The sequence below is a fragment of the Talpa europaea genome (genome assembly GCF_964194135.1).
Source record: "Talpa europaea genome assembly, chromosome: 10".
Classification (NCBI taxonomy): Eukaryota; Metazoa; Chordata; class Mammalia; order Eulipotyphla; family Talpidae; genus Talpa; species Talpa europaea.
In genome coordinates this window covers 21,206,412-21,226,184 of record NC_140077.1, presented here as the reverse complement: position 1 = coordinate 21,226,184, position 19,773 = coordinate 21,206,412, and the positions used below count along the sequence as shown (strand labels likewise).

Below are 19,773 nucleotides of genomic sequence, written 5' to 3'. Positions count from 1 at the left end.
TGACATCTTCCCGTGGTTCCTTTTATATATGACCACACCCACAGAGGTTTCTGGTGCTTTCAGAACTGGTGAATGTACCTGCCCCTGGGACGCCTTAGTCACATGTCTATGCACTGAAGTAATATAAAAATACATCTGAACAAGGTTAACGATTAAATTGTTGAGATGAAAGGTCAACAGATCTGCCTGTAGTTGGGACATCAGGAGATTGGGAGATCTCCTGTTTACTACTTGCCTTCCACCTTCTCTGAGGAAAAAAGGAAATAAGAAACAGCACCATCACAGGAGAGTCTCTCTTCCAGACTGCTCCAGGAATCATGCTGGAGACGTTCTGCAATTCTACTTTTTGGGTAAGAAATTATAGTCGTCCTGACTGTTGACTCTTCTTGGACTTAGAACAAATAGTAGATTTGCCTAGAGTGGCCACCAATAAAAATCAGAGTAGTTAAGTATGGACTAAAATGCATGCTTTTTTAGATAAACTCATGCCCCAGGCCATCTCTTGTGGCCACATGGATGGAGCTGGAAGGAATTATGCTAAGTAAAATAAGTCAGAAGGGGAAAGATAAATGTTGGGTGGTTTCACTTATAAATGGAATATTTATAGGGTCAGAAAAAAAAAAAACAAAACTTGTAAGCTGACCATAGATCTGAGCCTACAGCAGGGAAGGAGAGAGGAAGGGGTCAGAACAGGGGAGGGAATTTCACAAGGGACTACGGTGTTGGATCATGGGTGCTGTGGTGGTGGGAAAACTACAGGGACTACATGTAAGGAAATAAATAAATTTAATAATAAATACATATAAATAAAACACATGCTTTTTAAAGAAATGATAAGTCACAATATTGCCAGAGGGTATTCTGTGTATGAAAAGTAGCATATTTTCTAACATTATGTTCTCCCAAAGCCTTCTCTTGGACTATGTAGCAAAATTGCATTCCCTAATTAGAAAAATAGGGAAGAGGTTTCCAATTTTATCAATGCTAGGAAAGGAAATTGTGTAGTTTGTGGGTAGAAGGAAGAAGAGAAGTTCTATTAATGAATTTTTTTTTTAAGATTTATTTATTTATTTATACAAGCACTGGGTACAGTCAGAAGCGCGGGAGGGTGAGAGAATTCACCAGAGCCAGAGTGGGGAGCAGAGCAGGCAAACTGAAGTACACTGCTGAGGGGAGCAGCGGGCATGGCAGGAGAGGTCTGTGCGCCATGTGGGACCCTCCTCCGGTGGCCAGGGAGCAGCTGGAGAGCAGCCGGGGAGCAGCTGGGGAGCAGCCGGGGATTGAACTGGCACTGCAGAGGTTGCAGGCAGCCTCGTAACCCAGCACTCAACCGCTGCGCCACCAGGGAGGCCCCTATTAATGAATCTTTTTGGGATAAGTTGATGTTGAAGTGACAATGGTGAGCACTGAGAAATTTTTTGATCCACTCAAGCACAGAATTTCAAGACAGGATGAGAAACTATCAAACGGTTTAGTGGCATAGAGAATGAACAGTGAGCCTGGATTTAGTGATTTTGATAAAGTATGACCCACTACAAACTCCTAACATCAGCACCAGAAGGAGCTGGAGTACTTGTTAAAATTGTTTAAATATCATAGGTAATTCTTTTGAACTGTAAAGTTACATAAATTTATGGAGAGATAAGAAAAGCTGGAGAGGAGATAGACAAGCACTACACTTAGAGAGAATCTGGGCCCCTAGGACCTTGAGGCTAGATGGCCAATTGTGACTATCCCAGAGAGGTGGGGCTTAATAGGCCACAGGCCATCCTTTGAGAATTCTCTAAGAATTATCTGACAGATCCTCTTGGTTCAGAGTACCTCAACTTATTATTTAAGTCTGTATAAACAGTTATACAAGACAACTTAAAAAATCTTCTAGGAAGAGAAAACTCTACCCTCACATGACTCAGACAAGAATTGCTGCAACTCTCCCCCTGACCTCACAAGACATTTCTGTTAACTGCACGATGCAATGACTAGTACAAAACCTGCTGGGCATAAGCTTTCTGTCTAAAGTGTTTTTGCCACTCCTGTGCCGAAGGTCCTCTCAGATTGATATAATCTGGGTCATCAGAGGCTAAATATGACTAAGCATCCTGCTTATCTGCTACCTGCATGTTTGAATGCCAGCCAGTTAGTTTAATTAATAATAAAAATAAAAACGTTTTATATTTCAGGGAATTATTCTCCCTTTTAGATCGAGTAATGATCCCTCTTTACCCTCCAACTTAACTGCAGTGGTGAGATCTCCTGCAGTGGTGAAAAAATTTGCTTAGGATCCTAGAAAAAGGGTTTTTAGAGGTTGGATTGGCCAGAAAAGCCACTAAATATCATAACTGGTGAATTTGTATCAATGGGGATGACAAAAATGCAGCTAAAGGGTCAGGTTGGTAATATAGCATTGAGTTATCATTGCCTGGATGTGGGGTTTGGGGCCTGGGCTGTGGCTGATCTTCTGTCTTCAAAATGTGTATATCCAACAATTCTTCCATTGCAGAATTCCTCATTTCTGAATAGTCCGGAGGCAGACCTGCCACTTTGTTTTGAGCAAACTGTACTGGTGTGGATTCCCTTGGGCTTCCTTTGGCTTCTGGCCCCTTGGCAGCTTCTCCATGTGTATAAACACAGGACAAAGAGATTTTCTATATCCAAACTCTACCTTGCTAAACAGGTAAGGAATGCCCACTATTTTTTAACTAGCTTCTTCATGTATAATAGAGACATTTTCTTGGTAGTTAAAACGTTCTTTTTTTTTTTTAAGATTTATTTATTTACACATACAAGAGCTGGGGCACAAGCCAGAGGGGTGTGTGGGGGGCGTGGGGTGAGAGGATTCACCAGAGACAGAGTGGGGAACAGAACAGGCAGACTGACTGAAATACACTGCTGAGGGGAGCAGCGGGCAAGACAGGAGAGGTCTGCTATGCCATGTGGGTTGCTCCTTGCCTGGCCAGGGGATCAAACTCATGCTTCAGTGGTTGCAGACAGATTCATAGGTTACGTCTTAACCACATGCGCGACCAGGGAGGCCCCAGTTAAAGCGATCTTTTCTCTGTTTTTAACCAACTTTCCCAGGTGCTGCTATCTCAGGCAGAACCATACTCTCATGGCCCCTCACCACCTAACCTGTGCCTCACTACCCTTGGCTCTGTTTCTTAGTCAAGGTGACTTTGATTTTTGCATAAGAATAGTGACTTTTGAATTTTTTTAAGATTTATTTTTATTTATGCATAAATAAATAAAGAACTGGGGTGTAGGCCAGAGGTGTGGGGGGTGAGAGGATTCACCAGAGACAGAGTAGGAAACAGAACAGGCGGATCCACTGAAATACACTGCTGAGCAGAACAACTGGTGAGACAGGAGAGGTCTGCTGCAACAGGCGCGTTAGCTCCCTGGCCTGAGATCGAACTCAAGCAGTGGCTGCCAATAGCTTTGTAGTGCTGAGACTTTAATACCGTGCACCACCAGAAAGGCCTGACCCTTGAATCTTATGGCTATTAGAATCTCTAAACACCAATGATGAGTAATCAATCAGACAGAGAGATGTCTTTTCAGTATTTCAGAATAAACACTGGACTACCTACCTTTAAACTATGCTAATAAATCAGGAGACCCTGATTCAGTTGACATCTACCATGATGTGAAATTGAACTGTATAATGTGTCCTTCATATCATTTGGGCAATTGAACCATTGCTCATCTTCCAAAACTTGGATCTGAAACAGAGCTTTCCCAGTCTTCCATGAATCTAAACAATCACAGAGGAAGGGGGTGAGTACTCACAGTGATACAACTGAGTAGGGAAAAAATGGAAAGGACAGGCAGTGCTGGGTGGAGAAATGAGAGCTACCAGCTGCCTGTTTCGTGCAGAGAAGATCTTCTGGAAACTGACAGACCCTCAAATCTAAGTTGTGATGTTACATTATAAAATCTGATATCTGCTTCTTTTTACTCCGCCCCCGCCCCCCAATCTTTCCTGACCTATAGAGCGGGCTTTAGAAAGACAAATTAGATTCAGGATTCCATGAACATACATGCTGATGACCTCAAGTTAGCTGCAATCTAAAATCTAAAGGGGGCCTCCCCTGGTGGCGCAGCGGTTGAGTGCTGGGCTGCGAAGCTGCCCGCAGCCTCTGCAGCACCGGTTCGATCCCCAGCTACCGCGAGGGTCCCACATGGCGTGCAGACCTCTCCTGCTGCCTGCTGCTCCCCTCAGCAGTGTACTTCGGTCGTTCTGGTCCCTGCTCTGGCTCTGGTGAATTTTCTCACCCTCCGGCACTTCTGACTGTACCCAATGCTTGTATGTATAAATAAATAAATATATATATATATATTAAAAAAAGGCTTTAAAAAAACAACAAAATTATAAAAAAATAAAATAAAATTAGAGAGTTACTTCCATGTCTGCAAATAATGTTTTTATTTCTTGAACAGTTAACTTCAAAAAGACTAATTTCTGTGTTTTGTGAAACACAATTTAGCTCATTGACCTATCTCTCTAACTTCCTTTCCTCTCTTCCCTTCTTTCTGTCTTTTAATTTTGCATGGTTATTTTCAGTTCTTCTGTTGGTTACCTTTACACCTAAAAATAGTCTGCCATTAATTTTAGACTCTGCATCTTATGTAAGGTGAGATAATTGATATCCTCAGATTTCTTGGATCTGGAGAAGCTCTTCAAATAAAATTTTCAGGAACAGCAACAGTAAATAAAGTCTCTGAGCCCTTGCTTTCTGAAAATGTTCATTGGCATATGGAATGCTAGGTTCAAAAAAAAGTTAACCCTAATGATGTCATCATGTTCCCCAACATCCTGTGCTACTGAGTTAGAATTCTTCGAAGTATTTGTTATCCTTTCTAGAAGCTTTTACCTCTTTATTCTTTATGTTCTGAAACTTCATGAGTCCTGTTTACATGAGTCTTTTTTTGTTTAATGAGTTCTACACTTTCAAACTGAAGATTCATGTCTTTCTTATCTAAGAATTTCTTATCTAAGAAATGTCCACACATTATTCTTTTCATTTCCTCCAGTTTTGAAGTTTCATCTCTCCAGAACATCTTAGATATTAGAGTCTCTAAATTGATGCTTCTCAATGTCTCACCCTCTTTTTTAAATTTTTCTTTTTCTCTATGTTCCCCATTTTTTCTTCCAGCGATCCTAAAAAAACCCTTTCTTCTAGCAATCATGGGTTTAATTTCTAAGAATTCTTCCTAATATGTAAATATACTCTCTATTAACAGCAGTCTATTAAAGGATGTAATGACTTCTCAAATCTCTTAGGATATTAATTTTAATATAATTAAAAATTCTCTTTTGTTCCCTAATGATTTCTGTTTGGTTCATCCCAGAATCAATTCTGTTTAATTATCTTGGCTATATTCTTACCCTGTTTTTTCTCAGCTTTCTGGTGGTTATTAGTGCATTGTTTGCATCTATGAATAAAGGATTTAAGTTATGAACATGTGTGACTGGAATGGGTTGCTCTACAGCGACCATTGTGTAAATCTACTTCCCTAGTTGGTCTTTTCTTGATGGGAACCTGTCAGGTCTGAGCCCTGGACCACACTCTGGACTTCAGCAGCTTCCCCCAAGAGCAGATCTTGGGCTGTACCTTTCTATCCCTACTGCAGGTCAAATGAGGATGGGGCACCAATGTCCACATTACCCACCTAGCCCTCCACAGGGAAAACATTCAGTTTCTCTAGAGAGTACTTTCATGTTAGCTCGGTTGGGGGTGGAAGGGCAAATATAGCTGTTGCCAGTGATTTGCAGTGATGAACTGGGGTGGGGGAGAGAATGAAGTGACTGGCATTACCGTGAGCAGATCCATAAACAGAACTTTAAGACTGTTGCTTCAGTCCTTTTCCTATTCTTGTTCTCTGTCATGGCTGACTACAAAGAATAGGTATATTTGAGGTAAGACTATCCCACCTACAAGTCATACCTATTGGAATTTATTATCTATATAACAAGAAGCCCAGAGGTAGGGTAGCCCCAGAACTTGTTAATTTAGCAGCTTAACATCATCGACAGGAACTGATGGTTCTCATATTTTCTCTGATAACCTCAGCATACCAAGCCAGTTATCAGTGAGCACATGACTGCAGATGGTCGCAGCACCTTCAAGTGCTAAAAATCACATACATTGTCATAAACTGGTTACTTCAAAAAGAAAGAAAGATAAAGATACCAGGTACCCCCAGGTATCACTTGAAGAAAGAAGCAAGTGCTTTCTGGAGGTATAAATCACATGTAATAAAACTTACCCATTTCGACTACATATTTCAGTGGCTTTTGTATAGTCACAGAACTGTGTGAATTTCACCACTAATAGGATAAGCTAGAAATAAAATTGACTCAAAATTTTAGACAGTGCAAGTTGCCTTTCATAGAGATTTTTCCTCAGTTTCATTGACATTCTATTATCAAACTTTTGATATTTGCTAATCAGTTAAGTGAAAAATGGCATGTCATAATTGGAAATTGCACTACTCTTAGTGAAGCCAAGTACCTTTTCATATGTTTACAAGCTGTTATGTTTCTTTTTCTTTAAATTATCCATTTGTATTCTATGTCCATATTTGCATTCATTAGTTAGCAATTTTTTTAATTGCTTTTGTAGGAAGACCTTTTTGGTCCTTTTTTCATGCTTTTTGGTTAAAACATGATAATCTGTATATAATAAAAGTGGTTTCCTAAAATACAATATAATGATTTATATACATGCACATTTTAAATGCAATATATATTCTGCATTTATGATTTGGAAGTAATCTTTAAACAGTAGAAATATACAGAACAGTTATAATTGGAAATACTGAAAAAGTACCCTGTTTTTAATCCCAGAAACATGTACTAAGCCTCAGATTATTAAGAAAACTTTGAAAAAGTTTGTTTGATATACATAACAATATGTTTGGGGAAGTGGGGTGAGAAGAGCAGCTTTCACTTTGTTTTTTTTTTTTTTTTAAGATTTATTTCTTTATTTATACAAGCACTGGGTACAGTCAGAAGCGCAGGAGGGTGAAAGAATTCACCAGAGCCAGAGCGGGGAGCAGAACAGGCAGAAGGACCAAAGTACACTGCTGAGGGGAGCAGTGGGCGGCAGGAGAGGTCTGTGTGCCATGTGGGACCCTCGCCCGGTGGCTGGGGATCGAACTGGCGCTGCAGAGGCTGCGAGCAGCTTCGCAACCCAGCGCTCAACTGCTGTGCCACCGGGGAGGCCCAGCAGCTTTCACTTTGACTTAAAATACTGAAGTCATTAAACTTACAGTGTCGGGGCATGGAGGGTCCCCGGGTTCAGTGTCATCCCCACCCCAGAATTGGCAGTAGTCATCATTTTATCATTAACTAATCAATCGCCTGTGACATTTTCCCTGGCATTGTTATCTCACTGGAGGCTTTTCATCAGTACCCTATTCTTTCGGACACATTTGGGGCACAACACATTGTCCTCCAGGTTTGGGGGGGACAATTTTCCAATAGTGAGGAGGAAGAGAGCACAGCCCTTGCTCCTCCAGTACCCATGCTTGTCCCCTATGGAACTGCAGACAAACCTAGTCTCTCTCTGCAGGGACACTTTTCCCCTGACATTGTCTGGCTCTCATGGTGACTGTGCTTCTTCCTCCATCTTTCCGGCCAGAGCTGCAATTCCGGTCTAAGGGGCAAACATAGTACGGGGGTAGAAGTTATCACTACCTCTGGGTCAACAACCTCGAGCAGCAGATGCTTCAAGGACAGGCCTGAGCACCCCCTTTTCAGGAGAAACAGCCACTGTAGGAGGATTAGTTTCCCGCAGAATGTTCCAGAGTTATTTTCTCTTGCCCACCTTTGCTTTTCTCTCTGATTGTTTCAGGATCCTGGCCTCCTTCGTGTCGGGAATGTCCTTTTGATTTCAATGTGCATTTTTCAGATCCTCTCATTAACTTCTGATTTCTGGCCTCAGGTGCTTAGCTGCACAATGTCCCATTAAAGCAGGTTGGCTGATGGCATTTTCCAGGGCAATGAAGGAATCATATCTTTGATGATTTACCTGTCATTCTCCAGTGCTGTCTTCCATTTACAGGAAGTTTTGTTGTCTTTCACACTTCTTTTTCTTTTGGTCCACTTTGCTGAGGTTCTTTTTGTAGATGTACTTTTACTACAGGTCCCCCGTTACTCTACCAACACAGGTTAGCACTGGAAAGTAAGATTTTCTTCCTCCAACTTCTTTGTGGAATTCCATTCTTTGCCTTTTGAATTCTCCAGACTCAGAAAAGAAGTTGAGATGATAGGAATGTCTCACTTCTGAAATGGCCCTTGACCCAAGATTGCGTTCTAAAAAAGCTTAGTCCTTTTTGATATAGATTGTTATATTTCTAATCAATTTCTAAAGCATTTCTAATCAATTTGCACCAGATTAATAAGTGTACACCTACAGCAAGAGCTTCTCCTTTTCCTTGGCTTGGGAATGGTCTGCTGGTTTGTAGTCTCGTTACTTAATCATCCTTGGGGTGGGTGCGTTAGCTCCAGCTTGCTCTATTTTAACTCCTGATATTCCTAAAGGCAAACATGTAACACACTACTTAAAGAGGGGAGGGGACCCAATGGAATATGGTGGGAGATTAGTGGTGCTTTGGTGGTCGATATGGTATGGTCACATATATCAGAAGGAGATGTGTGAACCTATACCCCTAAATCATATACGCTATTGTAAAGCACCCTTACCTCTATGAAATAAACAAACAAAATAAAATAAACAACAAAAGAGAATGATATCCTCCTAACAATGGTCTTTTCCCCTTTTCAGGTGCTTGTTGGGTTTCTTCTTATTCTTGCAGCCACAGAGCTGGCCCTTGTGCTCACAGAAGACTCTGGGCCAGCCTCAGTCCCTGCCATTAGATACACCAATCCAAGTCTGTACCTGGGCACATGGGTAAGACCCATCATCACACCCATTCTCTCTTTCTTCTCTATGCTCATAGTCATCTAACTGAAATTTTCTCTTTTGGAAGAAAATCAAGTCCAATTTCATCTAATTTTTTCAAGGGAACTATGGTGAAGCAAAACTTAGTTGTAATGGGTCAAAGCAAAATTTATAGAGACTTTTCTCTAGTGTGCTAGCTTCACTGACTATGTATCTTACCATCTAAAGATCACAGGTGAGATGCAGTTTTTGTTTTTTTTTGTTTTGTTTTGTTTTGTTTAGAAAAAGTTTATTGAGAAGAAAAAGAGCAGAAATAAAGTGGGACTCCCAGGCCAGGGAACCAGGCCTGGGAGGGGCAAGGAAGCCCGAGATGCAGTTTTTTGATGTCAGAGAATTTTCTAAATGCTGTAAACCACCATTTCCTCAGTAAAGGAAAAAATAAACAAACTTGGTGGCAGAAACTTATGTCCCTCTGTCAGGCATAGCTTTTGGAGGGCTTATACAATGTTTAAAAACAAATTAATTTGGTTGCCATCATTTTAAAAGAGGAAGATGCCACATACTTGTTTGGATTTCCACACTTCCTTGAAAAATCAGAATGTCTGGCCACTTGGCTATATCCCCACAGTCTGCGGTCAGCCAGGACCAAGTAGCAGTTGTCCCATTAGGCCAGGTGTGTGGAGTGCAGTTTTCTGCTCTCAATTCACTCTGTCTGGCCCCAAGTATTTTTTTGTTTTTATTTTATTTCATTTTATGTTTTTGTTTGTTACTCATGTTATACACCAAAGCTGGAGACAGCTCATAGTGCTGATTAGGTGCAGTCTCTTTCTAGCCCTGCCTGGGGAGTTTAGTAACTTGAAATCCACTATGGTAGAAGTCTTTATATCATGGAAACTGGCAAATGTTACAAATCATGGATTTTTTTCAGAATAATGGTTTATTAACACAGCACTGGGTCTAGGAAACCAAAACTTACTATAGCCAAGTGAAATGATACAATGCAAGATTTAAAAAATTACTTAGTCTGATATTAGGAAGTCTCAGTACAGACAATTTGTACTCACTACCACAGAATCTGCCTCCCCCACCTGAGTTCTCTAGATCCTGAAGTTAATTTTCTTGGGTCTTGAAAAGGTTTTCTACCTCTCCAAGTAACTCCATTAAAATGCAGATGATGGGGCCTCCCCTGGCGGCATAGCTGTTGAGCACTGGGCTGCGAGGCGGCCCACAACCTCTGCAGCGCTGGTTGCTGGTTCATTCCCCAGCCACTGGTGAGGGTCCCATAGGAAAAAAAAAAAAAATGCAGATGATGTCTTAAGAGGACATTTGAAAACACTGTTCCTAACACTGAACTATGGCATGGTTCTATTATGTAAATATTTCAAATATTTCAAATGTATATATTTGACCTTGGGGACAAGTGTTTGTTTTGTTTTTTCTATCTTGTTAAATAAACAGCATGGTGCTGATTTAAAACAAACAAAAAAAGCAGATTAACAACCCTCTGCATTCTTGGCTAACCCCCTACCCAAGGGTGGTAAATGAGATGGGGTGAAGAAGGGGATTGCAGGGAGAGCATGAGGCCCTGAAAGGGTGAGTTGGATGGTATCAGAGAGGAAATTGACATTTTAGCATTAGATTATTAACAGGAGATTAGTTATAACAACCTCTTCCTCTGACTCCCATTTTGTCCCTGTTCCCTGACATCCTTCTTGCCTCTTGTCCTTGGTTAGTGAAAATATTTTTCAGAAATTGTTGTGAATTTCCCCCTAGCTCCTGGTTTTGATGATTCAACACAGCAGGCGATGGTGTGTGCAGAAGGACTCTTGGTTCCTGTCCCTGTTCTGGCTTCTCTCAATACTCTGTGGCACTTTCCAATTTCAGACCCTGATTCGGACACTCTTGAAGGTATGGAGGAAAGAGGTGGCTCGAGGAGGCACTGCTGGGCAGCTTCTAAGCTGGCATAAGTGGCATAAAATAAATTGAGCTCCATGATAGAATTGCAATTGGGGATTTCATAGTAGACTCACATAGACTTGATCCAGAGAGGCTGGATCATTTTCTTTTTTCTGGCTCATTTTCTCTTTTCCCCCCTTAGGATAGCAACTCGAATCTGGTCTACTCTTGCCTCTTCTTCATCTGCTATGGACTGCAGATCCTGATCCTGATCCTTTCAGCATTTTCAGAAAAAGATGATTCATCAAATGTGAGACTCTAAATATGTCTGTGCCCACCTCCTATATTATCTATTTGAATGGTATCTTGGCAAGTATAACTGAGATGTCTGGGTCTCATGGAGATCCCACAGGATGTACTATAGACCATTTCATGACATAAGGAAAGGAAGGGGGTTAGAGTATAGAAATAGTGACTTGCACATGGACTCACCAATCTTCAACACAGACAGTCCATCCATCTATGCCTGAAAGTCACTAGTTGTCATTCTACCTGTGACCTTAGAGTCTCCAAATAAGATTGATGACCAGCCTACTTCAGCACCACATCTAGTTTCTGGCATAACATCATATTTAGAAAAATCAGTTTCTGATGTTAGAGTCCCATATAGAGTTTCTGTTTCAGGTTGACGTAATTTCTGGATTTTTGTGTCTTACAGGATCCATCATCCACAGCTTCATTTCTGAGTAGCATTACCTTCAGCTGGTACAACAGGTAGGAAATACCAGGCATATAGGTCATTTATATTCCCACCCCTCACTCTTCTGAAAATGATGGAAATCTTAATTTAAAAAAAAAAAAGAAAAAAAAAATGCTGTTTTGACCTGCATTTCTCCTCTACTTAGGCAGAGGATGGAGGGGAATTTGTTCTTGGTGACCTTGGGCTCATGGAGAAAAGAAAGGACACTGGGAAAAGGAGGTAGGAGGACAGAAAAAGGAAATTAGGGACAGGCAATGTGGCATAGACTTGGAGGAGAAAGGCTGAAATAACAGGCCTGGGCTACGAGAGAATCTGGAGCAAGAATCTTGTCTCTTGCAGTCCGTGGGCCCCTTGCCAGGATTATAGAGGGAAACAAATACATTGAAATAGTTACCTAGATTTTCTATACCTTTAAAAATATTTTCAAAAATCTGCGATATAATAATACTAGTGCTTCTTTACTGTTGCATTAAACTCAGGGGTGAGTCTAATGACTTCAAAGTAGTAATGAGCATGAACAAGTGGCAGAAAAACCTTTGATGTGTGCTGGTGACAAAGGTACAGGCTCTCCATTTTGTAATTCTGGTCGGTTGCCTACATGCATTTTAGAAGGAAAGGCTAGATTTTAGGAAGAAGCCAGTAAAAATAAAGATGTACTTGATTTTCCATCCATGTTCTAACATCCCTGCTTGGGGAGTCTGATCTGGAAGGACAGTGTAGGTAGAAGCAGCCTTCAGGTCTGCTCAGCTACCTCAGGGTGTGGTGGAGGTTCCTCCAGGCCCCAGAGTGACAAGGGGACAGCTAGTGTTGGAGGAGGAAGGAGCAGGGGAGATGATACTCTTTTGGCTCATAATGCAATAATGACCCTCAACTTCCCCTTCTCCTCTTATCTTCTATTACCTTCCATCACCCCACCTACTTCCTTTCTGCTCTCCCCACTCCTGTGAAGTTCAAAGAGTCAAGATATGGGGTTGTGGGGCAAGGGAGAAGTCCCATCTTTCTCTCCCTTCATCCTGGAACTGGGGGGCAAGCCTGATAGAAGCATCTAGAACAGCCTGTGACCCAGCATGGAGGGTCTCAGCCTGGGGGTTACTCTTGTTCTAGCATCGTTTTGAAAGGCTACAAGCATCCTTTAACACTCGAAGATGTCTGGGAGGTTGATCAAGAGATTAAAACCAAGACACTAGTCAGCAAGTTTGAACCACACATGACAAGATTGCTGCAGAAGGCCAGGAAGGCGTTCCAGAGACGGCAGCAAAAGAAAGCCAAGCAGAGCTCTGGAGCCAGGCCACATGGCTTGAACAAGAACCAGAGTCAAAGCCAAGATGTCCTTGTCCTGGTAACTTTCCTATGAGCGTCTGTGTGAATGTGCTGTGTGTCTCGGGCAAGAGCACTTCAGTGTTCTGGTGATTCTGTCATTACGTTTTTACAGAACTTTATACAGTGCATTTTATATTATTCACAGTATTCACAATACTAATAATACCTTGATGATGGATACATGGGTATATAATATATGATTCTTTCCATTTGGGTATATTTGAAATTTTCTATAATAGAATATTCTAAAAAATAGAAAAATAAAATAAATTGATACATAGACATTATTAGAATTGTGTGGGATTTAGTATTAGCATTTAATTGATTTATTCACTCAAGAATATTTATTGAGTGCCACTGTATGTCAGAGACCATTCTGGCACTGGGTACAAGGAACAGCATAAAGGAGTCCTCATCTTCAGAGAACTAGAAAAGAAACTTGGAGCCAAATTCATAGGTTACTTTTTGAGAGTTAAAGGAGCTGTTAGGAAAGTAATACATGTTCATGTGTTTGGAGTGAAGTACTACTTTAGAACAAGAGAAGAGACTCTTAGAGGAGGTCATGTGCCAGCAGAGACCCAAATGAAGAAAAGGATCCATCTGGTCATCAGGAGGCAGGAATTCTAGTCCAAGGATGAGGGGAACTCTGAAAGGCAGCCCAGCTGTGTGGAGAGAGGCTGTGTGTGGGGGTGAGATGAGTACAGGAGGGTGGATGGGGATGAAGTATTGTAGACCCTTGGTGGTATCCACTTCAGGCCATGATAAGGATCCTGGATTTATTTTAGGTCTTCTGGAAAGCCAGTGAAAAGTTTTGTGCAGATGAGAAAAATGTGATTAGATTTATATTTTTAAGAGTCCAATTGGGTAGAAGACTGGACTGTTGGGGGACAAGCATGGAAGCTGGGGGAGAGCTGTCCAGGCAAGAGAGATGATCAGATTGGAATTCAACAAGAGAAATTATGAGCGATGTCACTGGTAGAAAAATCTAGAAACTGAGCCTGAGAAGCTAGAATTTGGGACATGGTGGGACACTGGGGAATGCAATGAGGAGGCCAACCGATGGGGAAAGGAAGAGGCTGATGAGTGGTGATGTCCCACGTATTAGATTCCTGGGGCCACCATAACAAAGGACCATAAACTGTGTTGGTCAACACAACAGAAATGTATTGTTTTCTAGCTCAGGAAGCCAGAAGTATGAAATCAAAATATTGGCAGGGCCAACACCGCCTCTGAAAGCTGAAGGGGAGAAGCCTGCTTTGCCTCCTCTGCCTGGGCTTGTAGCTGCATCTCTCCAGTCTCTGGCTCTGTCATCACAGACCTTCTCTTTGTTGAACCACACCAATCATATTGGAGTAAGGGCCACCCTAGTGACCCCATCTTCAACTGGTTACATCTACAAAGACTCTATAGCCAAATAAGGGTGCATTCTAAGATATTGGGGGTTAGAATTTCAACATATAAGGGAATGTGATTTCACTGATAACATCTCTCAACAACCACAAGCAAGAAAAGAACAAAAAGACCTGTAGTCACCAGATATACACACGGTAATACACTTCACTCTAGGATTGCTCCTCTGCCTCCAGCCAGAGTTTATTCTCTCTCTCTCTCTCTTTTTTTGTGGCATCATCACCAGCTTAGTTCCCTGTTGTCCTAATCTAAAACAGATTACAAGAATCAGTTACATGGGGGAAGGGGACCAGTGATGGTAGCTGTAAGGGGGGATGGTTACCAGACAGGGGTGAGAAGACAAAAACCTGCACAAAGAAGGCAGTGGGCCAGGGGTTAATTCTCAGAGCTATTCAGAGCCTCATGTCCGTTGTTGTTTGGTTTTGCACCTAGGAAGAAATTAAAAAGAAAAAAAAGGATTCTGGGACTACGAAAGACTATCCCAAGTCCTGGCTGGTCAAGGCTCTCTTCAAAACCTTCTATGTAACCCTCCTGAAATCGTTCCTGCTAAAGCTAGTTCATGACCTCTTCATGTTTCTGAATCCTCAGCTGCTGAAGTGAGTCCCAGGCCTCCCATGCCTCTTTCCTCTTTGCACCTGGTGTATACAGCAGAGGCTTAGGATTACATTATTTCTAAATGCTCATAAATTTTTTTCACCTTGCAGCACTGTGTTCATGAAAAGCACAGGGCAGTTTTCTAGGTCTAAGAGGAGATGTCCATTAGCCTTCTTCTTTCCTACATCCCTCCACTCAAAGGATGACAGACACTTCTTAGAGCCTCTTTCTTGTCCCATATTCCTGCTGTGAGCTGAGCCATGCCCAGGAACTGGGCAGCAGTTCTAGGAGGTCTACCTAGTGTCTGTAACCACATCCTCCACATCACAGTATGGGGAGGGCAGAGGTTCAGGTTAATCACAAGTGATTACAGTCTGTGGGGATCTTTGGGATGAATTGCCCTCCCAGGGAAGTCTTTCTAACTAAGTCTTTCACCAGGGGTTGGGGGAAGACATTGCAACAGCAGCTTTGGAGAGCATTTCTTTCATTGTACCTTCTCACAGCCCGCGTCATCCCTTAGCTCTTGCTGCCCATTTCCAAGCAAAAATAAGGTCTCCCAGAGGCATTAGGTGTTTCTGATCACCTCTGTTACCTACAGGGTAAGGGTTGGGTAGCTGGCTGTTCCTCGGCAGAGTGAGGAACACCACTTACTTGGTCTTGCTCTGGCAGATTGCTGATCTCCTTCGCAAATGACCGTGACACATACCTGTGGAAGGGCTACCTCTATTCAATCCTCTTATTTGCTGTGGCCCTCATCCAGTCTCTCTGCCTTCAGAGGTACTTTCAGCTGTGCTTCATGCTTGGTGCAAATGTACGGACAACCATCTTGGCGTCTGTGTACAAGAAGGTAAGAGGACTATGTCAGTATCACCAAAGATAGTACCCTTTCAAATGTGAGCATTTATTCCAAGATTAGAGGAAAATCTGTTGGAAATGATAATTGACTTCAATACATGATTTTGACTAACCACACAGCCTTCCTAGAGCTTTCTTTGGAAATCAAAATATGAAAAATGTGAACTTAGGTATAGGGTGTGTGCGTGTGTGTGTGTGTGTATTGGGGGGAGGGTGCCATCCAGGGAAAAGCTGGCAAGTCATTCTGCTGCCAGGACCTTCCTTTCAGCTTCAAAGACTTACACACCTCTTCCTGCCTCTTGAGACCAGGTAAGAATGGCTTGAGAAAGAATGTGAAATCAGAAAAGAAGCTGGCAAAGGGCAGGCTCTCAAAACCACCAAAATTCAAACCAAATATTAGATGATACTGTACTCAGAAGACCTGGTGCATTCACCTGTTACCATTTTCCATGGCCTGGAATGTTCGTGGGCCAGGCCTCCATCTCCACACGCAACTCCTCTTTCTAGTCTTTTGTGGCTGACCAGCCCCTCCCCTAGCTGACTCCTTTTTTCAACATGCAAATACATTCGCTGTGGCCACTGAGTTCTGCAGATGTGACAACTTTTCCAGTCTCTCAAGATGAATTTTTTGGTCTTCCCTCTGATGTCTTGTTTTATGGTTTCCCTTTATGGCTTTTAACTGTGTTTCCTTTATATCCTAGATACCAACGCAAAGTCTCATTCTGTCCCTTAAGAAAGGGACATCAATTATATCTCAAATTTTTAATAAATTAAATGGAAGAAAAATTAAAATAGAATAGAGTGATGATAAGCCTGAGGAGCAAATTCACACAGGAGGGGTAGGACTTTTTGTAGGAAGAATATCACCCAGTTGTCCTTTCTTCCTCTTTTCCTTCCACCACTGCAGCATGCCCACTGTCCTGTCCTGTCTGGCACATTTCCTGGTTTTCTCCCTTGCTTTCCCCTCCAAAACACCAGTCTTTGTCCCTGAGTAAATGTTGACTCATCAGTAACAGAGAGGTCACCCAATTACCTTTAGATCAAAAGGCTGGTCAAGACCTTTAAACTCTAAGCTTCTCTCACACTGGAATTTGTCTTCTCCTAAATTAATTTTTAAGCCTCTTATTCCTTCTGGAGATAATTGGATTTCTGCCTGTTTGCAGGATATGAGGTCACTAACAGCTGCCGCAATCATTTCTACCAACTTACACTTTCACAATTGTGATGGTTCACTCACATTATTTTCATTCTAAATATATTCTAGGCTTTACAACCATTATAGTCCATAGAGTTTGCATTATAGTCCATAGAACCTTTGCTGGGGCCTTCCTTTAAATAGCTGTTGCCTCTGAAAAGGAATTTAAAAATGAGTAATTTTGTATGTCTAAGCAATGCTTCATTTATAAAATGTTATGAAACATTTTTCACATGCACTATCAATTCACAGCCCTGTGAATGAAGTCTATTATGCCTATTTTGTAGAGAAGTAAGACTTAGATCATTTTAATGCCTACAGTCACATAGGCTGAACATGCCTCCAGACAAAGGCTATTAGTACTAAGTCAATAACTCTTCAACCTTGTAGGTTTATTGAGAAAAGAATAGTAATTAATTTGATATTACTATTAGATATTACTTCTTTTGTTGTTACTGCTTTTCTATACTAAAGGGGAGGCATAGGTTTCCTCTAGAACCTTGGTGGCCTAACATGTTAGGAAATTTCCCTCTTTTTACTGCACAACCAAGGATTCTTTTATGTTTTTATTTTTTTATTTTTAAAGATTTTATTTATTGATACATGCAAGAACTGGGGTACAGGCCAGAGTTGTGGGGGGTGAGAGAGTTCACCAGGAACAGAGTGGGGAACAGAACAGGCAGATCAACTGAAATACACTGCTGAGGGGAGCAGCGGGCGAGTCAGGAGAGGTCTGCTGTGCCATGTGGGTTTCTCCCTGCCTGGGGATCAAACTCATGCTGCAGTGGCTGTGGCGAGCTTCATAGGTTGCGTCTTAACCCCTTGCGCCACCAGAGAGGCCCTGGTATGTTTTTAAAAAGAGTGTATTTGTGCATTAACATGACACTAGTGCTGCTAGGAAGAGGAGAGGTGGGTGTCTTGGGCCACTGTCTTTGTGAGAATTAGAATAAGGGTGTCTTTCTTCTGGGGGAATGCAATCTACTCCAATGGTAGATGCAATCTATTCCAACAGTAGGCACAGTGCAGGCTGCTTTCCGTGCCCCTTTCCAAATCCCTCGGCTGAGGCATTTGTGTAAGGCATTATTGTCAGTGACACATCTGTGGATATCAGTCTTGTGATCTCTCTAACATGAGAACTAAAGACCCACACTACAAGATTCAGGCATCTAAATATTGACTACAAACTCCTGATAATAAACAAGTCATTTTACTTCAGGTGCATGGAGCCTGCAGCTTTCCTATCCATTTTATTTTATTTTTTTTTAAAGATTTATTTATTTATTTATTTATTTATTTATTTATTTATTTATTTATTTATTTATATAAGCACTGGGTACAGTCAGAGGCATGGGAGGGAGAGAGAATTCACCAGAGCCAGAGTGGGGAGCAGAACAGGCAGAATGATGAAGTACACTGCTGAGGGGAGCAGCGGGCGGCAGGAGAGGTCTGCCACGCCATGTGGGACCCTCGCTGGTGGCCAGGGATCGAACCGGCGCTGCAGAGGCTGCGACCAGCTTCGCAACCCAGCCCTCAACCACTGCGCCACCGGGGAGGCCCTTTCCTATCCATTTTAAATCTCTGTCTTTGTGGGGAACCTCCTCATAAGAGTATGACTCCAAAATAACATTGTTGAATCAAAAGTCTGCAAGGCCAAGATCAATGCACACGTTCCCCTTCATCCTTCCTTCTTCAGTATTTGATCTCTGCTGCATGCCACATAGTCAGTAGTGAAATGGACAGATGTAGACCCTGTCTGCCAGAGTTTACATCTGGTAGAGAAATAGAACAACTAGACAGTTACAGTTTACTGTGACAAGCACAATGGTGGACACAGGATGTTATGGGAATATACAAAACGGTTATTTCACCCAGCTTGAACTCAGGGATGTCCTCTTCTAGCTAAGCTGACACTAAAGCATAAATAAGAGTTTTCTGTTTGAAGAGGTGTATATGTGTGGTTGAGCAAGGAGAGTATAACAGGAAAGAGTCATCAAGGATGAGAAAACACTGCAAGATTTGGGGCCGAGGAGGCCCAGTTTCTGGGAGAATTTGTGCCCATGTAGAATCCATCCTTCTCCTGTGTTCTCACTTCCTGAGTTTCCCTTTTTACCCCCCAGTATCCTTGGCCTTGTCTTTTTCTTTAGGCACTGACCCTCTCCAACCAGGCCAGGAGGCAGTACACCATTGGAGAGACAGTGAACTTGATGTCTGTGGATGCCCAGAAGCTCATGGATGTGACCGGCTACCTCCACTTATTATGGTCAAATGTTCTGCAAATCACCTTATCCATCTACTTCTTATGGACAGAGTTGGGACCCTCTGTGTTAGCAGGAGTTGGGATTATGGTGCTTCTAATCCCAATTAATGGCGTACTTGTCGCCAAGAATAGGGCTATTCAGGTAAAAAAGGAGTATCACCTGGGGATGGGTATATATAAACCTTCTTCAAAGTCTAAAGTCTTTTGCTTGCTCTATTTTCTCTTTTTTAAAAGATGTTTGTTTGTTTATTTATTTATTTATTTATTTATTTATTTATTTATTTATTTATGCATAGAAGAGCTGGGATGTAGGCCAGAGGTACAGGGAGGTGAGAGGATTCACCAGAGACAGAGTGGGGAACAGAACAAGCAGATTTCTATTATAACTCTTGATGGGAGTTTGGGCAAGACAAAGTTGGTGGAAGAATTTTCACCATTCCAGCTGAAATTGGCTTTCTCTCCCCATCCATCTTCTGACTGCTCTTAGGGTTTATATGATCTATCTTCATTCATGTTAGAGGGAAAAGTCTAATTGGAGAGGGAGAGACCTGCAGATAGTTATCTGCACCCTGCTCTGCAG

The 19,773-nt window shown here is 41.9% G+C and overlaps 1 protein-coding gene across 1 annotated transcript in view; it reads left to right on the top strand.

Moving 5' to 3' along the window:
• Nucleotides 1–317: 317 nt before the first annotated feature.
• The window catches only part of ABCC2 (ATP binding cassette subfamily C member 2), a gene marked incomplete at both ends in the record, with an annotated part of 47,695 nt that continues 28,239 nt past the window's right edge, over nt 318–19,773 (top strand). The window contains 10 exons of the mRNA XM_084245414.1: nt 318–350; nt 2,501–2,674; nt 8,790–8,915; nt 10,680–10,814; nt 11,005–11,112; nt 11,521–11,576; nt 12,667–12,901; nt 14,725–14,888; nt 15,556–15,733; nt 19,081–19,335. Coding sequence (XP_084101540.1) covers nt 318–350; nt 2,501–2,674; nt 8,790–8,915; nt 10,680–10,814; nt 11,005–11,112; nt 11,521–11,576; nt 12,667–12,901; nt 14,725–14,888; nt 15,556–15,733; nt 19,081–19,335 — 1,464 coding nt within the window. The remainder of the gene's footprint in view (nt 351–2,500; nt 2,675–8,789; nt 8,916–10,679; nt 10,815–11,004; nt 11,113–11,520; nt 11,577–12,666; nt 12,902–14,724; nt 14,889–15,555; nt 15,734–19,080; nt 19,336–19,773) is intronic.